General features: G+C 33.7%; 1 protein-coding gene across 1 annotated transcript in view; it reads right to left on the bottom strand.

Moving 5' to 3' along the window:
- Window positions 1-1224: 1224 nt before the first annotated feature.
- The window catches only part of LOC124372474 (proclotting enzyme-like), a 60992-nt gene continuing 39703 nt past the window's right edge, over window positions 1225-22513 (bottom strand). The window contains exons 4-8 of the mRNA XM_046830880.1: window positions 11529-11767; window positions 10211-10382; window positions 8654-8898; window positions 8165-8325; window positions 1225-1471 (exon numbers count right to left, since the gene is read on the bottom strand). Coding sequence (XP_046686836.1) covers window positions 1313-1471; window positions 8165-8325; window positions 8654-8898; window positions 10211-10382; window positions 11529-11767 — 976 coding nt within the window. The 3' untranslated portion in view covers window positions 1225-1312. The remainder of the gene's footprint in view (window positions 1472-8164; window positions 8326-8653; window positions 8899-10210; window positions 10383-11528; window positions 11768-22513) is intronic.

Here is a 22513-nt window from a genome sequence, read left to right as displayed (position 1 = left end):
AGAAAGAAAAACATCCCTCAAGACAGTACCTAAATTTAAGCCCAGATCACACATGAGCTTTTGTTAACTTTTTTATATTTATAATACTTACGTACGTATTTAGTAACTTGTATAGCTTAATAACAAATAGTAGATAGAAGCAGAGTGGTCTTTTAGCCGACATCGATTCCTTTCGAGAGGCAGAAAGTAAGAACCGATCGTCATAATGACACGTAATTTTCACAGTCAGTCAAATAAAGTCTGTTATTTTTAATTATTTTTAATTGTTTAGTTTTTTTGGTCCACGGTAAGGACTTGTGAATTAACCATTGATGGAATAAATTTATTTAATTGTAAACTGTTTCCTATTACTTCTCCAAGACTGTATACACATGATGTAATTCTGATGGTTCAAAAGGAAGCCTGTGTTACTAGTGGGTACATTTCAGAACATCCAGGTTCAAAACGTAAAGTTTCTATTTTATTTCAGTTTGTTAGATTTTTCATTCCAGATTATACAGTTTCATAACGTCCATTATAATCTGAACCAGCCTTCTATCCAGCTCTACACAATTATTGCAATAAACGAAAGTCTTTGAAAATAGTTTATAGTAATCACTACAAAATAAAAGTTCAAAACTGTTACATTAGGTTATAACTGTTATCTTTTATATATAAAATAAATAAATTTAAAATATATATTCAGGTTTTGGTTACAATGGCAATATTTTGATTAAAATACTTATACATCAAATGCAATATTGGAGCTATGAAAAACCACTTAATCTACACAAAAGATTCTTATTGCATATTTCTCTTCCGCCATATTTTAAGTATAAAGTTCAGACCTCAGCAGAAGAATTGAGATGATAGACACTCCACTTATCCTTACCATCAACATTTTCTCTTTCTCTCTCATCAAAGGTCCAGTATTTGTGTAAAGCAGCATGCTCTCTCTCCACACTCGACCCTAGACATTGAATATTCTAGAGTCTTTTGTTGATTCACAATATATACACCCTGATGAGTGCTGAAGATTAAATCACTGATAACTATATTTTTATGCATGTTTTCTAATTTAATTTTAAATCTAACTCATTTTTAAATTAAACCCATCCTTGGATCTCCTAATTGAAAAAGGAATAAATCAGATTTCTTCTCCTAAAAATGAAATAGGAAGGAAACAGGAAGGTAACATGCATGTAAAGCTATTACATCATTCTATTTACAAGAAAATAAATTTACTTTATTTTTCAAATAGAATATTTATTTAAATGTTGTACAGGAACAGTACTTAAAAATAAATATAAATTAAGAGTTAAGTGAATTAAGATCATAAAATGGCTTGAGCAATCCAATCAAGGTAGTCATTGACTCTTGTGTAGATGCCAGGTTTATCCTTCTCACCACAACGGATACCCCAAGATACAACACCAACGATTGCCCATCGTTCATCTCTCCGCTGAATCACCAGAGGACCTCCCGAATCTCCCTGCACAGAAGAGTAAGTGACTTGAGCAATAATACCAAAATAGTTATAGACTCTTGCGTAGATGTCAGAGTTAGCCTTTTCTCCACTACAGATAACACAACACTGTTTGCCAATGTTTATATCTCTGCTGCACCACCAGTGTTAGCAGGTCTCTTGAATCTTCCTGCACACAACAGTACATCAATTTAGCAATGTAACCAAGATTATGAAACCAGGCCTAGTCTAATTTAGAGATAGAGTTGAGCATATTAGAGAGGTTATAGTAAAAGATGAGATTACTTGTGGCATTTTTGAAAATTATGTAACCGCAGAGTGTTGGATTTGTAGTTAATTCAGTTCTGTTGAACATATGCATGTAAGGCATATAGCTCTCTAGTTTAAAAATGTAATGAGGAATTCAAAAGGATAACCATGTGCATATCAGGGTGTAAATAAAGTCCTTATACACCTGGATATATTCTAAACTGATTTAGAGATTGATGTATAATGTTCACCATACGTATTAAAATACTTTTTTGGACTTTTTGAAGTATAAAGACAGGAGTTTTCTTTGATATATTATAACTAGCAGTTACCTGCAGGTTCGCATGCAATTTCACAAGTTTTGCACCTGTATGAGCATTTCTGGTTCGAGTTGATTATATTTTCAGTACCAATGTTGAGTTTGAAAACCCGTTGGACACAATAGAAGTAACAGCTTATGATTTTACCACAACATTTGGACTGTTAGAATCTCAGGAGTAAGCTGAAATTTAACAACAGGTGAATTTACGTACTGTTTTTTATATCAAACTAATGGATCTGTGTTGCTCCGCACCGTTACTCAATATTGCAATTAGTAAGGAGGGGGAGGCGTATTAGTAATTGTTTACATTATCAAAGAAAATAGTATATGAGGAGTAACATACTTAGTCAAGAAATCAGTTCTCATATTTTTAATGTTGCATGAAAAATTACATATCATAAAAAAATTGTAATTAGTTGACATGTCATTCCAATTCACAAAAAAGACTATTTAATTTCACAATACTTCCTTCCAAAACACATTGGATGTGAGCCAAGGTAAACTTGAGGTTTAATTACTACCTTAACATTTTGGAACCATTTCCCGTGTGATAGAGCCACATACAACTGACCATGACGGAACACTGACGGAACACTGGTACAGGTAAGTATACTCCGACTCGGTCGATTCTTTGTCTCTGCGCCTTGTTAATTGTCGTGCAGAATGCCACTTTGATAGGGAGTTGTCTTCGCTTTAGTGAAAATGGAACAGTAGTGTCAGAAGGTGATAAGTCAATGCGAGATGATACTACCCATTGTTCAATCTCTCTACCAGTAATAATTTTCAAATCCAAACAGTTTTCAAACATTTTTTGACAATTAGTTTTGTGCCATTTAGTAATCCTTTCATTGAATTAAGGTTCCTCAACAGCATTACAACAGCACCTTCCTTCACTGTCAACTCATGGGATGATAAGCCAGTCATTTCAAGGCTGTTTAAGAATTCAGTAGGAAATTGTAGCAGTTTACTATCATCTTCAGTTGTTAAACTATTTACACTAATGTAAGTTCTGGATGAACCTGGAAGGAGATCTAAAACCCTTTTATTGATCTCATCGCAGTGCTCATTCTTAGGTGCCGGTATGAAGCATCAAGAGAGAATAATGAATTTTGATTGACAATATCTCAGTCTGAAATTAAGGACAAAAGTAACTCCACTAAACGGTCATCATTGGCAGGTTATTGCCATTACCAATTTCGAGCAAGTAGTTTGCAAATTTACATTCATCGGCGTTAGCCCTCATATGTTTGTTGAGTTTCAAAATTTTCAAAAGAGACCATAGAGTTGAACATTTAATTGAATTCTATAATGTAGCAGCTCTAGATGCTTGAGGTACAACTGGCAATACTTGACAGAAATCTTCTCCTAAGATGATGATTTTTCCCACCAAATGTTACATCGCTATACATTATATCTTACAATAGTCGATTAATACACATTAAGGAATGTTTGTTGGCCATAGGTGCCTCATATCAGATGATTAAATTTGTAGAACGAATTATGGTGGCTTCTTTACTACTAACTTCTAAACTGGATACAGAATGTTCATGTAAATTTTGTGGTATTTGAATCAGCTGTGAACTGTATGGCCATGTAGAAGTAACATAACTGCAATTCCAATCCATGCTACATATATAACTTGCATGCCTAAATTGATACAGTTCTGGATTAAACATCTATACAAAAATGTTTTTTCCAGTCACACCTGGCTCGTCTATAAAATATGCTCTATTGACACATGTAGAATTTTCTGTGTTGTGGATTAAGTTGAGAACTTCATCTATAACAAATCATTGTTCGTAATTTGCTAAAGCCATAATTTGCAGTAGTTCATAAACTAGATTATCCTCTGTAGTTTCCTCCATAGTTTGAGGTAAATTTTCATTAGTAAGTAAATCAAAGATGACAGTCATTAGTCATTCTTTATCTGCACATTACGTATTATATGGGTAGAGGGTACACAATACAGGTGCATCGTCAAAGACATAAAAAATAAACCATCCTAACTAAATCTAAAATACATGTTGTATATCAAACTGCACTTATAACATCCTATAATATCATACATATTTTCAGCGTTTCTGAAATGTTTTCCAAATCTAACTGATAGGCTACCTCGGCCATGTAAGAGATAAGGAAATCTTAAAACATTGCCTCTCTAAAGAGTTCCATAAATTGAAGGCATTGTATGATATCTGAAATATACATATGTAGGCATATAACTGTCTAAGCTGATATAGCATTTGAAAGGAAGGAGCCTCTTCTTCTAAAGCGCATTGCCATTCTACATCATTCAATATCAATCCTCGGGCATTGGCAACTGCTTTAAAAGTAGGATGTGTCATTTTTAAAGGTCCACAAATCTTTTAGCCCCTACTACATGAAATAATAGACGTAGATGGTACCGCTCTGAATCAGAAGGTGAGACAATGTATGTTCTACCTATTGTTTTGTGTATAAAGTTTACGTTTATACCATTTTTACGCCATACATAGTGGACTGGTGGTTCAGGATAAATGTAAGGATATCTTGTAATAGGATTGCTGTTCAACTTAAACCATACCATTAACTGCATATTACGTAACTCTGCTTGGATTAATGCTTCCTCAGGAGCATCATTTTTTAAATAAACAAGCTTCACTTGGTCCAACATATCGAGCGTATAAGAATACATTAATTTCATCATGATTAAGCATATCATTTTCAGCAGCTACTTCTATATTATAGCAATCATGACCTTTATAGACACACTTGTGGATATACTTGACAGAGTGAACCCTCAAACAGATCTCCAAATTGTCATGAGCGGGGAAATATAGCAAGAGGAATGGATTATGGTACAATGAACTGATTAGTAACATCAACAAACTCTCCATTAGTGCATTTATTTATGGTCGTGCTATTATCTCTTTGCCTTTAAAGTTAAAAGCAATTTAAATTTTCTTTTCTTTCCTCAGTGAAGATTTTACAAAATATTTCTTAAATTTTCCTTCTTGCATGCAAACACGGAAATGATTGTGAAAATGATTGCGATGAGCAATGTACCATATGAATTTTTAGTAATTCATAGAGTTCTTTATTTAAAGGGTTGGGAATTTCAGCAGATACAACTTTGTCAATGTCCTCTGGATTGCTAAACTTAAAATGATCTTCCAATGTTAAAAGCAGGTGATTTTGGGGCAAGCCACGCTTTGGAATTCCACAGTATATAAAAACACATTAATTTTCTAAAGATCTCATACCGTTAACTTTAAAAATTAGTGATATCAATTCTTCCACTTTAGCATGAAAAACTCATACTACGATGTATGGCCTATTATTTGGTGTCTCCCAAGAATGAATACTTTTAGTTACTTCAGACCATGTAGGATTGCAAGTAAATGTTATGAAGATGTCTGGCTTTCCAAACTTTCTCACTATGTCATATCATCTACCTCACATCTTGGACTCCCAATAGAATATACAACCAAGTTGGATTGTAGAACTACAATCCAACTTACTCTCAACCTTTCATGATCAGCCTTCACAGGTAAAGCATCTGTTAAGCCTATGTATCTAATTCAATACCACAGTAATAGTTGACAAAAAGTTTTGTTTTCCAGCATTTATTACTGGATTAAAGTCACCTGCAGAACTATTTTCTTGGACTGCAATTCTATATAAAACGTATTCTTGCATAGTAACAGTCATTCGTATTTTAGTTTGACGCACACCTTGAATTGGCATATCTATGTGCCAACCAGTTTCACCACATGGCCAAATCAAAGCAAAGCACATAGGATCACATTGCATACTATCAAAATCTATCTTATGTAAAGCACTTGCTCTTTTAAAAAGAGTTATATGTCTATAAGAAGGAGGTGCTCCATCAGCTGTTTCAAACACTGCAGCAATTTCAGAACTAATAGGATCATTATAACACCGCTGATCTGCAGATGGTTAATGGTAGAATCGCATAAAAAAAATTATTGTTAAACAATTTTTTTAAGTGTAAGTTTTTCCTCTTCAAGTTTCTGATGCTTGGTTTTGTATGAACTGATATAAGGATTGAATTTACTAAGCAGATCACTCAAGTTGGTAAGTGTCTGTTTGGCCAAACCTTTGTTAGCATCATGTGACATTCTCATTTTATTGGCTTTGGCAGAATCAAGAATATATAACTGACCATATGAAGTACTTTGAGAATCATCAGGATATAATGGAGAAGTTCGGTGATAAAACATGCCTTGGATTCTAAAGGAATAAGGACCACAGTTAGGTGGTAAATCAACTTTTGCACCATATGAAGCAAATGTCATTGTATTATTATATTGGTTAATATTGTTTTTAACAATTTTTAGATTTTTCATTATTACCAGAGAACAATTCTTTCATTTCTTCAAGTGTAGTAGGAAGTTAAAGGAAGTTTTATTTTACCATCATAGCAACAGAGAGTGAACTTTCCAGCTGTATACTTCTCAGGTTTGAAATACAATACTGAGCAATACTGACAAACTCCCTCAAGACCACCTACAGAGTAAAGACATCTGGAGTAGTATTAGAAACTGCACACCTAGAAGTAAATTTAAAACTCTTACTACTACTAAATACTCTGCTCTCTTTTTGGGTTTTGGCCTTTACCTCACGGCGGCCAGACAGAGTGGCCTTGCCTTTAGTAATCTTAACGTCTGGATCAAAAACTACAGAACTTATAACAAGTGTTTCCCTTTTAGGTATTCTAAACTATCCTTCAGGACACTAAAATGCCCATTATCTCAGTTTCCACAGAATAGCAAAGTTATGAAGAGTCACTCCAGAACCATAATTAGCAATTATGTCACCATATTCCTGATAAACTCTGAACAAATAATTTGGAAATCGCTCACTCACACTCTGAAGTTCAACATGACCTGCATACTGGTCATTGGCACACATTATATGTTTATAACCAGCATCGTTTTTAATACTTTACCCATACATTTTACCAAAAAAAAACATTTTAAATGCACGCCACTTCTTAGCAATGTGGTCAATAGCAGTCAAACGGACCTCATGGTGTCTATCTTCAGTTCCAAATAAAAAATTAGATGTTCCTCAAAATATACAATTATTATCACCTATAGTGGGAATCACTTCATAATTGTTAATGGTAGAAGAACCACACGTCATTAAATTAGGATTAGTTGGTGGAGGTATCAGTCATCTTTTTTTAGAGGAAGAAGGATTAGATGTCACCAAATCGGCATCATCACGGACTTGTCTTTTTCTAGTGGTTAAATGACCACTGTCATTAAATTAGTTTCCTTCACTCTGCAATTTCCGTTTTTTACTATTCCTGCGAGCTTCTTTTGTTTGCCTTCCAAGACCCATAATTCAAAGTAAAAATACTCACAAAACTTATAAAGGAACTAAAGAAATGTAAAAAGTGGTGAGACTAACAGCTATATTAAGCTTAAATGAACTGATTAAAATAATCTGAATGTAAACAAACCTATAGCTGACACTGAATGTAAACACACATCTCTTAAGATGACTAATGTACAGCTGACAATGGCTTCACAACATAAAAAACCCTTCAAGAAAACTAAAATTTAGATTGAATGTCGATACCTAAGGTGTATGTCTCCTCAATTTCAACCAATTTGAGTGATCAGTAGCTCAAAATAAAGTGTACATTTCACTAAGTGTTCTTAAATAAAAACAAAGTATTTAGGCTCAATAACACCAGAAAAATTTAAAAAGAAATGGTAACGGTATGTTCAAGGTCTCCATAAGAAATGTATATGAGGAAAACATTGTTGAGTAAAACATGAAAAATACCAAATCTAAGTGACTTTTAATACTTGATTGCTGATTTATAAACATATCTTTCATTTAAAACCAATCTGGAGGAAATCGGTTTGATAAAACTGCTGTACTGGCTGCCATTAAGTTTTCATAAATTCTTTTAATATATAGATAAATTAAATGTAGAAGTTTTTTAAAACACGGTAGCCATTTAAAAAGTGTTATAATGCTGTGTAGATTTTAACATTCCTTCTGTGGATTTCTCTTTATTCTATAAAGAACCAGAGAAAAAGCACAAACCTTTGTGGTAAAAAATGAATGCATCTGTTTAAATGTTATCTATTACAGACGGAGCAACTCACCTGGCAGGAATCCTTGCCTCCCTCATATGCTCCAGCGCAGAGGTTTGTGTCAAAGATAGTCTGGGCAAAGTTGGGCGAGCAGCGCTTCTGCTCCCAGATGGGAATGGGCACCTCCATCAACACATTGGGGCTGCGCCCTCCAAACTCCAGCTTTCCCCATCCTATCAGAGCATTTATATTCGTAAATTTCAGTAAAACAATCATGTGCTTTCCATCAAAGGCAATTTTAACAAAGTTTTCAATTATATAGAGCTGTCATTAGTATTATTACTTAAACATGGTAAACAACTCTCACGATTTCTCATCGTTTATACTTAAAATCTGTTGTATAGTGCATTAAGTCAAAGTAAGATCAATAAGAGATCAATTTCATTCTAACGTATTACTATACATTCAATGGTTTTTATAATCAGTTAAAGATTTATACTGTATAAAAATTGTTTCTCATATGATTTTTTCGTATAAGTTAGGTTGCAGCAAACAACACACCAGTAACAACTGCTGTAGAGTTGGCAAATCTAGGTCCAGGGGGTGGTAGGCAGCAGGGCTGGATAAAGGAATTATAGATGGTTGTAGTGTTCAGCACCATGATTGTGATGTCGTTCTCAAATGTTGTAACATCGAAGTCTTCGTGGATGATCAACTGAACTACAGAGAACGCTCGGGACTTGCTCTCATCAGGACGCCTCAGATCATAGTCTCCCAAGAGTACAATCACCTCATTTGGATCAGCCCTGATGACAAGGAGATACAAAAATTGTTAGCTTTTCTATATAATTTAGTTTAAGAAAAACCACACTAACTGAATTAATTATTATGTGTTTTTAGGTAAAAATATTAATTATGTAATAATAAAAAATAACAAACTACAAATAATTTGAGTATTCCTAAATGTTATTAAATCCAGTTACTGACAACCACCAAATCAAGCAACTCTGTAGTAAGAGATCAACAAAATTCTAGACACTTTTCTATTGTCTATTATTAATAACATTAATGGATTTTTTTAAATTTGTCTTTTAATTAAAATGTCGTACGATAACACCCCATTACTCAAATCATCCGTTCTCTCAAATTACTCAATTTGTTCCTAAGATTAAGTGTGACTTTATCAGCCTTATTACTAATAACCAAAACAAAACATAAACTAAAAATAAATCAATTAGACAGACATCAAAACACAATGACAGCAGTAACAAATAAGACAGTCGGCCCGGTCAGCTGGTCACAGTCAAAACAGTTGCTCACACAAGACGTTTCTTCTAACCATACAAAGAGGAAAAATATTTGACTTATTGAGTAATAATATACCTCAATCAATAGCCTGATTATTCTGCCAGCGACTGATATTCCGTTTTAAACCAAAACATCTAAAATACGTAAATAATAACCAATTTCTGAACCTTCTGCATACTGCCCAATATAGGGCAGTTGCCAGTTAGAGGGTTAAGGTTGGTTTTATGACAGTGTTTATAAGTAGTTGGTATAAATAGTACTTACAAGCCTTAGATGACAATCTGGAGTAAAAGTTAGATATTTGTCTTTGCTGTCTGCATAACTACTGATCAAGCACTATTCTAATATTTAAATGTAAACAAATGTTTCAGCCTCTTTAACAAACTGAAAGTTTCAATAGTTGTTTAGTGTCAGTTAAATTTGGATAATGAAACATAACACTAACTTATTTCCTAATTATAAAACATTTCAGGCAATTCTTCGGATATTTTTCATCATAAAAATCTTTTTCGTATTTCCACAACTATTTTACAAAAAGAATAAGCCCCATATCGGTCCATCATTCTTGAGATTAGCACTTAGCAACACATTTAGTGATCCATTTTTATTTATAAGATGTAACAGGTTGCTTTCTTTATGTAATGTTGGTGAGGTCAATGGAGAAATGGTAAATCAACTTTCTGCCACCCTCTTACAGAGACTAAATAATACAAGATGTAACTCCTGGCCCACTGGTTCTTTGTTTGCTAATACTATAGTTACTACTTAATTAATATATTAAGTTTACTCAAGAGACAAATATCCTCTCACTTAGGGAAGCAGTGAGCTGCCGTGAGTACATGTCGCCGAGTTATTACAGTGCCTCCACAGAACTGCTTCATAGTGGACCTGTAGACCAGTGCAGCCATCCAGGGCCAATCCTTGACAGAGGTAGGTGCTCCTGAGGTGATGCGAGAGATCTTCTTACCATTGCGGCCACAGACTGTACTCCAGACAACAGTTACATGCATTTGTAGGAGATCGCTTTTGTGTCTTAAAGTGTAATCATCAAAAAGAAAATAGAGTTTTAATATATGTATACATATATTTTAATCAAGATAAGCTAAATTATTTATTTAGTAGTAGTTTTGTTATGTACTTATTTCTTTGAAAGTTTTGTTCAACCTTTCATGTTCACATTTGTCAGTATTTTTCTACTTATTCATAACAATGGACATATTTATTGACCAAGCATTTAAAAATATTATGAAGCAAGAAATCAAAAACATTACTGATCTCAGAGAAAAATTCATTGTATAGTAAAATGAGTTGGTTATTAATTTTTAAATGTGTGCAAAAATTGTTCTTGATTTGCTTTTATGTAAACATTGTTCATAAAACTTAACAACAGGAAACACACATTAACTGGATCGTGTCTTTGAAGCAGGTTGAACAATGCCCAATTCTTTTGTATACACTTTGTGTATTAAATATAAAATTCATGCACTTTTATAAAGGATAATTAATTTTCAAGGTTTTCAAATAGATCAATCAAGTTCCATTCTCCTCCATAAGACTATGATGACAGAATTTTCAAACACCTATAACAACTTAAAAGTATGGGGAAAATTGCATGAAATTTTGTATGCATGCTATAATGGTGTATAGTTTGCATTAAAAATATTACTTCCAAAATTTATGCTAAGGGGATTTTCTGGAATAGAACACATATATTTTTAAACAGAGACAAAGCTCAAATTTTTATAAATATCTCGAACACAGTAAAGAAATTGTAAAAGTGGATTATGATTTTGATGATAAAATTATATGAAATTTTGTAATTGGCTGACAATTAACGAAGTCTAGCATTAGAGGGACTCGAAAATTTAACTTTTGTATGTCGGTCTGTCCATCTGCATGATATCTTGAGAATGAAATTACCTATAGACTAAATTCATTTCCATACAGGCAATATCGAGTTCAATGATGGTGCATGTCACTCCCTGGGTACAATGTAGAGTAAATGTGATATCATATCTATATAGCTCTTAATATACACAACCTTTAAATCAACAGTTTATTTTATTGTTTTATAAAAGCATTTTAAATTTAATGTTCAATGATGTTCATGATAAAAAAATAATATCACCTCTAAAATCTGCAAGAGGAAATACATCTTGAGGAAGATTGTTAGAAGGTGAAGGAGGCGTTGGTATCCGATTTGGAATTTCCGCACTAGGAGCTGCAGTAGTTGTTTGTTGTAGTGGTAGAGATGATACTGACTCAGTAATCACCTGGTTGAACATCCCCTCCTGGTACTGTACTGGGCTGTTCACTGAGTCAGGACAACACACTCCAATACCTGTTACTGTAGTGCTTCCCAGGAACCTGAGGGAACAATGGTCAGGAATATCAGGAACAAAATTTAATGTTAGGCTTATACTTTCATATCAGGTCAAGTTTGTAAGATACCAACAATAATATTACCGTACTGTATTGTGTACTTTTTTGTTCACTTAGGACAAAAAGCTGAGATACATCTCATTACACTTAGTTCTAAAAGAACCCTTGTGCTTTCTTCAGGAGGGGTAGAATATACAGGATGGGTAAGGTTAGAGGAAGGGGCTATATGCTGTTGAGATACCATGAGGAGGGATTGTGGGTTATATCTTTCACCTTAGTTTGTCAACTCTAGTTTAACCTCTTCAATAAAAGCACTCCCTCATGTTTCATGTTCAGCTTACAACTTTTACACTAGCCTGGTTTACATTAGTCGAGTAGAAAGGCGAGTTAGTACTCGACCGTAAACTTGGCCAGTGTGAACAACTGGACGAGTCGAGTGACGGGCGAGTCGAGTGTCAGACCCAGTTGGCAGGCGAGTCGAGTACTTTCGGCGGGGAGACAGCCACTCTACCACTTTATTAGACTCGCCCGACCCCCACCACCAACAATTTTTACTCTACCAACAACTCTTCTGTTTACTCACCCAATGTAGACAGTCAGCAGATCAAGATCTATGTCGTGTTGCATTGTTCGTGTCAATTCACGCACACGTGTTTGAGTAGTGTTATTTGTGTAGTTTAATACTTCAAGCAAATATGAAGTGGACGGAAGAGGAAACATTAAAGTTTGTTGAGCTGTACTGTGATGCAGAATGTTTATGGAATTTAGCTAGCCCTACGTACAAAAACAAACAAATGAGACAAGCAGCAATTGACAACCTTGTCAAAGATATGGGAAAGGAAGGGTTCGGTATACAAGAAGCCAAGCAGAAAATAAAAAACATGAGGTCTACGTATAATCAAGAACTGACGAAAATTAAAAAATCAACCAAGTCTGGAGCAGGATCAGCTGATATTTATGTACCTGCTATCAAATGGTTTGCTATTTTGGACCCAGTTATGAAAATAGGAAGAGGACAAACTGAAGCAACAAGTAATTTGGTAAGTAGACATTTTATTAAGAGAATTACATTTACATATAAAGAAATGAATTGCTATTTCACTGCCAAAAATATATAATTAATCACAGATTTTACACATTTTTCATGTTTCCGGAGTTGAATTAGAGTTGAATGTAATAATAATAGTCTTTCTGATTTTATTTGTTTAAACATACTTGTTTTGCCAAGGTACAGCACCTTCGTTGTTGGAGTAAGTTTTCAAACCATCGCGGATCTTTTTTGCAAGTTTGATTGTTCTTCTTCCTCCAAACCTTTCTAAGTTTCTGAGTTCTCCAATGTTTTCCATCCATCGACCAGGTACTATATTACCTGTGTCTAAGGTTTCCTCATCTACAGATCCTGGTGCAAAGTAAGTTGTAGAAGAGGTTTTTCGTAGCCAGTTATGTAGAGAGCATGCAGCTTTAACAAGTTTAGGTACTGTTGAGATGTGACATACTACCTTTCTCTGGAAAACTCTAAATCGACTTACCAAGATACCAAAGGCGTTTTCAACAATCCGCCTTGCTCGACTTAAACGATAGTTAAAAATCATTTCCTCGAGAGTCAGTCGTCGTTTACATGATGTGTACGGTTTCGTGAGGTAAGGCTTCAGCAGGAAAGCATCATCTCCGACAAGGAATAAACCATCAGGAATAAGTCCATTCTCCAACGGTAACCATATTGAACCGTTAAGGAAGACACCGGCATCATTTTCAGAACCTTTATGTCCCACTTCGACATAAGTAAATAAATAGTTGTAGTCTACTACTGCCATAAGAATGACACTGTGAGTTCCTTTGTAGTTGTAGTATAGACTACCACTGTTTGGAGGGGCTTGAATCAATATATGTTTCCCATCTATGGCTCCACAGCAGTTAGGGAAATTCCATTCACGAGCGAAGCCTTCTGAAACAGCTTTCCACTCTTCATGGCTGTTTGGAAGCTGAAAATAAAAACTGTTATTAACATTAGTCACAGCTATTTCAAGAGTTTTTTTTTATTTTCAGGAATCAAATACTATGGATGATGAAGTCGAAAGCCAGGGTATCTTCGAAGATGAGTTATCAGACACGAGTGGAGTACCAGCATGTGAGCAGGAATAATACGTCTAATTCTCCACAAACTTCCACTGCATTGTTTAATGAACCCTCGGGATTACTCTCTTTCGCTAATATCGTTGCAGACTCAGTAAACTTGCAGTAATGAAATTGTATTGTTCTTTTAAATAATTGATCTTTTAAATACATTCCATGTTAAAATGTGACTCACTTATTCGTATAGCTTTCTTTAGTCCATGTGTAATTACGAATAATGTAAAACTATTACTTATTTTGTATATTTTGACTACCTAAATAAATTGTTTCATAAATATAAGCTAACTATTTGTTGTACCCTTTCCAAAATAAGTAGAATTAGATAATTAATTATGAATATTTCAATCAGAAATTCCGATATAAGTGACCAATGACAAACTTCACCTAATAATTTGGTAGATAAAATTTATAAAAAAACATTCCCTTAAGCGTGGACCAATTTTGCTTGTCTTGCTTATTATGTTTACCTAAAAATGTGTATGTTTAATAAATGTTTCGACTTACCTTCATGAACTCTGTTAGGCTCTCAGATATAGCATCACAAACTTCTGGGATGAACTTTGACATAGCTCGCCGAGACACTCCAAACATATGCTGCAGAGATCTGTACGTGTTTCCAGTAGCTTGAATTGTTTCATAAATATAAGCTAACTATTTGTTGTACCCTTTCCAAAATAAGTAGAATTAGATAATTAATTATGAATGTTTCAATCAGAAATTCGGATATTATAAGTGACCAATGACAAACTTCACCTAATAATTTGGTAGATAAAATTTATAAAAAAACATTCCCTTAAGCGTGGACTAATTTTGCTTCTCTTGCTTATTATGTTTACCTAAAAATGTGTATGTTTAATAAATGTTTCGACTTACCTTCATGAACTCTGTTAGGCTCTCAGATATAGCATCACAAACTTCTGGGATGAACTTTGACATAGCTCCCCGAGACACTCCAAACATATGCTGCAGAGATCTGTACGTGTTTCCAGTAGCAAGATAAGCTAACGTAATCTCTAACTTCAATTTAGCAGGTAGTGCGTCTCTCAATTGAGTGTCCTGTTTGGTGATTTTTGGTGAAATTAGATCCAGTAGAGTGTTAAAATTATCTGGAGTTAATCTGAGAAATGACCTGTACTCCTGAATATCCTCCAACGCCAGTTCAGTTAATAACATAGCAGATGCACCGTGAGTGTCTCTTCTCTTAATCCAGCCTCTTACCCAAACGCGTGTTTCCCTGTTTATTTCTTCCTCCACCACTTCGTTTATCTCCTCTACCAACAAATCATGCACCCTCTTTCAGCAATTTCTAACGATTTCACGGGACATTTTCAGAATAAGTTACAACATGCATCTAACAATAATTTTCTTGTTGTACTGTCTCCGTATCCAATTCGGACGAGCATACTCGACTAATGAAAATGCATTTTTCTAAACTATTGTGAGTAAAGTAGGCCGAGTAACTCGGCCTAGCACACTCGGCCAAGCTTACTCGACTAATGTAAACCAGGCTTAAGAGAGTTCCACCAACTCCTATACTTATCCTTTGCAGTAGAATAGGCCTATCCATCCAATGTTCTACCCCGATATCTCATCACTTGCGGTTAGTGATGTGCCACCCTGGACATCTATAGGAATGCCCAGTGACACATCAGTCAACTGAAAGATATACACCATGCAGAATTTAAATCTCCTAGGATAGTGTATTTTAATATGATACTCAATCCAACCAAATTAAAATATCCCTACCGGTTCAAGGTCATGGAGACTTAGGTTAAATTTGCAACATAGATGCCATTGCTACTTGAGTCAGTGACCTCCTGTATAATATTCACTTAAAATATATCAATATATTTATGGATAACATTTCTGTAATTTTTAATATGTTTATCATATTTATATATATGAGTACAGGTCATTTAATTATAAGCTATGACTTGAACAATACTTACACTTTAGTTATGATGTACGGAATATTTACTATAAGATAAGATAAGATAAGATAAGAATCTCTTTATTCATATTTGTATACATTTTATACATGAATAGTGTCAGCATTGTATATATACAATATAATTGACTAATCTTTACATTAACAAATTAGAATTCTGGGTATATTTTCCAATTTAAAATAGCCATACATAATTATATAATGGTTAATCTATAAACATTATATTTCTGCAAGTTCATATTACAAATTAAAGAGAACTTTAAATTATTAAAATATAAGCTTCAAAATTAATGAACTAACTAATGGGCCCTCTGATTCATAAAATTCCTCTATTGAGTAAAGTGCCTTTGCTGTCAGGTAACTTGTTAATTTTTTCTTAAATTTTGGCAAGGTTTGTTCCGATCTAATGTGGCAAGGTAATCTTTGAAGAAATTTTAGTCCCACGTAGGTTGGGCTTTTTTATAGAACTCAAGATTATGATGCCCAATTATTCTATATCTGGAATTCCTGGTATTGTATTTTTGAGTAGGATAATCTGATATTTTCAATACATTCTTTTGCAGTTAAGATTGTGGCAGTAATATATAAGGCAAATACTGTTGGAATTTGTAGCTGAGCAAAATAAATTTTAACTGAGTCTTTTCCATCTAAGATTTAACATGATCCTGACAGCCTGTTTTTGTAATTTCAGAATTCTATTGAGATTTGCTTTTGACTGTCCCCCCGTATAGGCTAATTCCAAAGTTTATGTGAGAATGAATGAGTGAATAATAAATTGTTTTGAGATGCTCAGCTTTGACATTCTTCTCAGAGCAAATAATCCAGATGATATTTTGGATGAAATTCTATTTATCGTGGTTTGTCCAGTCTAAATTTTTGTCAATCGTCAACCCTAGAAATTTTGTGCTGTCTGTTTGATCCAGTTCATGATTCTCTATTAGGATTTTAAGGTTGGTCTCTTTATTTGAATTTTGTTTTGTGGAAAAATTGCATAAGGTGTGTTTTTTTCATAATTGACTAATAAATTTTTTTTTGGGCCATATTTTGAATAAGATTGGAAATATTAAGAAAAGATTGATAATTCAAGCTGTTTTATATTGTCCTCTGTTACAAGAAGATTAGTGTCATCTGCATATAAAACAAATTTGCCCGTTTCCCATGACCACACTGGGCAATCCCTTCAGATAGCAAACAAACAGCAAAGGGCCTAAAAATGGAACCTTGGGGGACGCCATATTTTTATGAACTGTTGTCTTGATTTGGATTTTGTTGATTTGTTTTTCCATTTTGCTTTGTTATCTCAACATATTGCTTGCGGTTTGTTAAATAAGATTTGAACCAAGCAGCTGTTTTTTTATCAATATTGAGGTTTTCCAAAATCTGTAGTAATTTAGGATGTGAGACACTGTCAAATGCTCGGCTCAGGTCAAGGAAAAATGGCAGCCACTTTTTTCTTTTATCAATATTTTCAAATTATTGAACTGCACAAAATCAGTTGCCAGCTGTAATCACAGACTTGCCAGATCGGAAACCATGCTGTTCCTTGTCAAATAAACTATTAGATTCTAGATAAGAGGCAAATTGGTTGTACACTTACTACTCGCTCATAGACTTTGAAAAACATGATAACTGAGAAATAGGAACGGTAGCAAGATGATACATCATGAGGGTCACCCTTCTTGAAAACTGGGACAACTTTGGCAATTTTCATTTGATCAGGAAAATATACCTGTGACAAAAGAGGAGTTAATGAGATGAGGCCAGTGGGCCACTGATAACTCTGCCACATTGTTTTAAGAGACAGCCACAGACACATCATCATGGCCTGATGAGAATTTATTATTGAGAGAGGCAATTATGGTGCTAACTACATCTGAATTTACTGGTTGAAAGTAAAAGGACTTATTCATTTGAACATTTATAGTTTGGGAATTCTCATTTAGAACAAGGTTATTAGGCAAGTTTGGTAAAATTAAATTTTCTACAGTTGATGAGAAAAAACTATTAAAACTTTCGGCTATACATAAAGGATCAGAAATTTGTCTACCATCTACATTCAGAAGTAATTCTGAGTTACAACCAGTTAACTTTCTACCCAATTCATTATTAATTATTTGCCAGGTTGATTTTATCAAGTTAGTAGAGCATTCAATCTTTCTGTCAAAAAACTTTTTCTTTTCTAAAATGACATTTCTGTTTTAGTTCTTTCCTTATGTGTTTTTAACATTTCTTTGGTAGATCACTATCTTTAGTACTCCTAGCCTGTGCACTTAAATTAACTAATGTAGCCTTTTTATTCCTAATACTGTCAGTTATATCCAAGATTTACAATTTGCATTAATTTTGACTTTGGTTAAAGGAAAATGTACATTAAAATTATACATAAATGTGGTATAAAAAACATTGAATTTTTCTTCAACAGGAGCACAATACATATCCAACCAGTTTTCTCTCTCCAAAACTTTCACAAATCCATTTACATTGCTTTCAGAAATGTTTCTACTAAATTTATAAAAGCTATTGGATGTACTTTTTGTTTTTTACATTGTGTAATTCCAACAATTGTCCATCATGGTCAGAAAATTTCAGTTACTATGCCAGTTACACAAGTAATGTTTTTTTATCTATATTTGTTACAAAATTGTCAATGGCAGTTCTGGAGTGATCAGTAACTCGAGTAGGAAAGTCAACTAAATAATAAAGGTTAAAAGCTTTCAGAATATTTACAAATTCTATATATGTGTTGCTATGCTCTAATACATTTATATTGAAATCGCCTCCCACTACAATATTACTTTTACCATGTATTTTTTGCTACTGTGCCTAAGAGAGAATCAAACTTAGTTAGGAAGGAATCATCATACTTTTTGCATGGAGATCTATAAATACACATACTAGTAAGTAGGAGTTATCACCAAAAAAGAGTTGAGAAAGACAACATTCAAATTCTCTGTCTTTAAGCAGAGACTTAATTTGAGGGTACATTATTGGTTTTACTTTAATATTACTGTTACTACGAGTTAGTATCATTGTTCCCCCACCAACTGTGGTTTTTCTACAGTAATAACTGTTATTTTCATAATTTTGGAATTTTTAGGTAAGCAAAATCACTTTCAGAGCATTTTATGCTCAGTTAAGAATAAAATTTCAGGCTTTGGCTGGAATTCAGACAGTGTTATGTCAAGCAGATCGATTCGAGATGGTAGGTGCTGAATATTTTGATGAAATTATTAATAAATTTACTAAGCTTATATTTTGAAAAGGGTTTTTGAAACTTTGACTTTCCCTTTAAACTAGGCCTAGTTTTTAAGTACTTTTTCTCTAACATTATTGTAATTTACATTTGGTCTTAATCAAAAAAAATACTGCTTGTTATCATTGGACAAACTCTTATTATCTGTACCAAAACTATCAACATGGTTGAGGGTTATTTTCAACTCCAGACACCTTACATTCACTAACTCCCTCCACATGTAAAGCAGGACCCAACACTCACTAACACTTTGCCCATTGAACTGAACACCCCCCTCATCACACTGCACTGAAGACGCTAGAGGTGGTACAGGTCGTGTCGTGCAGCTAATGGCCTCATGTACGGGAACCTGAGAGCCGAAAATGCTTGAAGAAAGGCAATGATATCCACGTGGTCTTGATGTTTTTATTGTCTGCGTTGCCTGGAAACTGCGATTGTTTAAATTCCGCTACATGACGATCAATGTTTGAAGGATTTGAACTTGTATCCAAATTTGATAAGGAAGTCTTTGTAGCAATTATTTGCTGGAGATGTTTAACAAAAGCAGTATGAGGCAGTCCACTACGAAGTATTCCGTCTGAGTTTTTCGTTGTATGTAACAATGAGAACAGATGGCACCTGTTTTGTTTCTGAAGTTTTGAAGATTAGCTATAATGTTCAGGTAAAACTCGATCTCGTACACACCCCATCGGTGAACAGATAAGTGTCTTTAAGTTTCTTGTTTTAAAAATCTTCTGCCAACTGTGCAAAGGCTGAATCATAAGCACTTGTATAGTTTGTGGAGTTGATAGCATTCATAAAATATTTAGGTTTCGTCCACTAAACTGTAAACATTTGTTCCATAGGCACTTTTCTGATAGGTTAAATTGCTACCAACAAATAATCTGAAACATGGGGTTTTCCAAATTTTTCCTTGAAGGCTACAGCGACACCTTTGCTCATCTGCTTGTGATGATAAAAATTCACCTGAGACGCAATGGGCAAAAGGCTACACAAACATCAGTACAGAATCTGTCCAATTGATATGCCTCATGTCTGCTTCCATTATTATGGTAGTCATATAAGTAAAGTGAACCAAATTTTGAGTTTATTTTTGTGTTAATATCATTAAATGCTTCATGGGAAATGAAATGTTTTAAATGTCAGCAACTGAATCTTTCTATTAATAAAGAATGATAGTTCTTCAAATTTATAATTCAGTCCAAATTTTTTATTTTAAGCATTACAATTAGGTGTTCCAGGTTAAGTGTTAGAATTAAGTGTTCCAGGTTAAGTGTTAAGAGCTTATTAGCTCTAAATCCACTTGTTTAAATAAGATATAAGGTATATTATAACTTTTTCTTCATTTTATAATTAATTTTACAAACAACATTGTGTTTTGCCATTATTGTATAATATAATGGTTAATTCTGTCTAGTAAATCTATTGTAAATGTTATTTTTGTATTTATAAATTCCTGTAATAACGAGAGAAATATTGCTTAAATATTACTGTTCCCCTTTGAGTATTGAACTCTGTAGATTCCATACAGTGGTACTTCTTGAATGCTTAACAACATAATGCACTCACAGACTGCCTAGAATCAAGAATCAAGAATCAAGAATCTTTATTTTGTCGTTGACATAATACATATGTATTGACAAAGTCATATTACAGCTTGAATTAGCTACAGTCAATTCTTAATAATTTATGACATAAAAAATTATAAATATTTGAATATATCATTAGCTAACAGACATGGGTTTTAAGTTTTACTAGGCTATAATAAATAAATAAATAAATAAATATTGCACATAAAAATAGATATTGCACATAAAAGTAACATACATAAGAATAAATTATCACAGACAAAATAATTATTATGAAAGACAAAAATAGCATAAAAACACTGAAGTCAAATAACAAATAAAACTGCACATAAAAGTTTAAATATAACATATACAACAATATTGCATCAGCTCATAAATTTAAATGTATCACAAGTTTCAGTTATAGGCATATAGTTATCTAAAAAATATCTATTTGTTCCAAAAGCAAAAATTCTTGAACTGAATAGACTGGATTATTCAACAGCCATTCATAAAATTTTGTTAATAAGAACTTTTGATTGTTAAAGTAATTGCTAATTTTAATATATTTATTAATTTTATTATAGATTTTAAAAGACATTTCTACGTGACTATTGAGTGTTTTCTCTAAGCCTGGAATGCGTCCTTGAAATATTACAACTATTTCTGGTGTGATAAGAATGCACATCATTTTGAAAAGTTAAAAGTGGGCATTGTTTCAGTGCATAAGATAAAAGTTCATAAAATATACAAATTAATTATTGTTGGAATTTTTTAATAATTGAAAACAGCGGCCTGCAGTGGGCATCATCTACTGCATTTGCGAGAATACGAATAACCTTTTTTTGAATAATTAAAATCTCTTTTGTTCTACTGCAACCACCCCCAGAAAATTAAGCCATATCTATAGATACTCTGAAAGAATGCAAAATAAACCATTTTAAATAGCTCATATCAACAAGGGCTTTAAGACGTCTAATCAGATAGACAACTCTAGACAGCCTAATTGACACATGATCTACATGGGAATTCCATTGAAGTTTGCTATCTAAATGCATCCCAAGAAAACTTGACACACTCATCCTTGGGTTGTAAATTTTGGTCAAAAGGCCTCAAACTAAAGACTAAATGTTGGGTTTTATCAGAATTCAACTTGAAATGATTGCTTTTAAACCAGATTTCCCCCTCATTTACCGCACTGTTTATTAGATGGGAAAGTTCACCCATCATGCCAGCGGCTGCAAAAAAAGGTGGTGTCATCCGCATATAAAATTGATTTAACTGGATATGAAATATTTGATGGTAAGTCATTTATTGAAATCAAAAAAAGTAAGGGTCCAAGCACAGAACCTTGAGGTACTCCATGCTCCACCCTCACCCTGTTTGACCAATTTCCATTAATACAAACAAGCTGTTCTCTATTGGTTAAATATGATTCAAAAAATTGTAGGGCAGATCCTTTAATACCGTAAAATTCTAATTTTAACAACAATTCTGGTGATCGACACAGTCAAAAGCCCTGCTCAGGTCGCAAAAGGCGGCCCGAGCAAAAGCCTTATTTTCAAAAGCCTCAATCACATTTCGCACCAAGTCATCTATGGCATTTAGGGTTGACTTGCCACTACGGAAACCATACTGTGATGTGCAAAGCAGATTATTATGTTCTAAGAGAATTCATTAACTTGATCAAAGACAAGAAGTTCAAGCAACTTAGATATAGCAGGTACAATTGAGACTGGCCTATAGCTTTCCGGCTGGTTTTTTGGACCCTTTTTGTAGATTGGGCAGACCCGAGAAATTTTTCAGTTCAGCAGGGAAAAACACCATTG

Source organism: Homalodisca vitripennis, chromosome 1 (assembly GCF_021130785.1).
Source record: "Homalodisca vitripennis isolate AUS2020 chromosome 1, UT_GWSS_2.1, whole genome shotgun sequence".
In the NCBI taxonomy this organism is placed as follows: Eukaryota; Metazoa; Arthropoda; class Insecta; order Hemiptera; family Cicadellidae; genus Homalodisca; species Homalodisca vitripennis.
The sequence above is the reverse complement of the archived record's forward strand: the minus strand, read 5'-3'. Positions and strand labels throughout refer to the sequence as shown.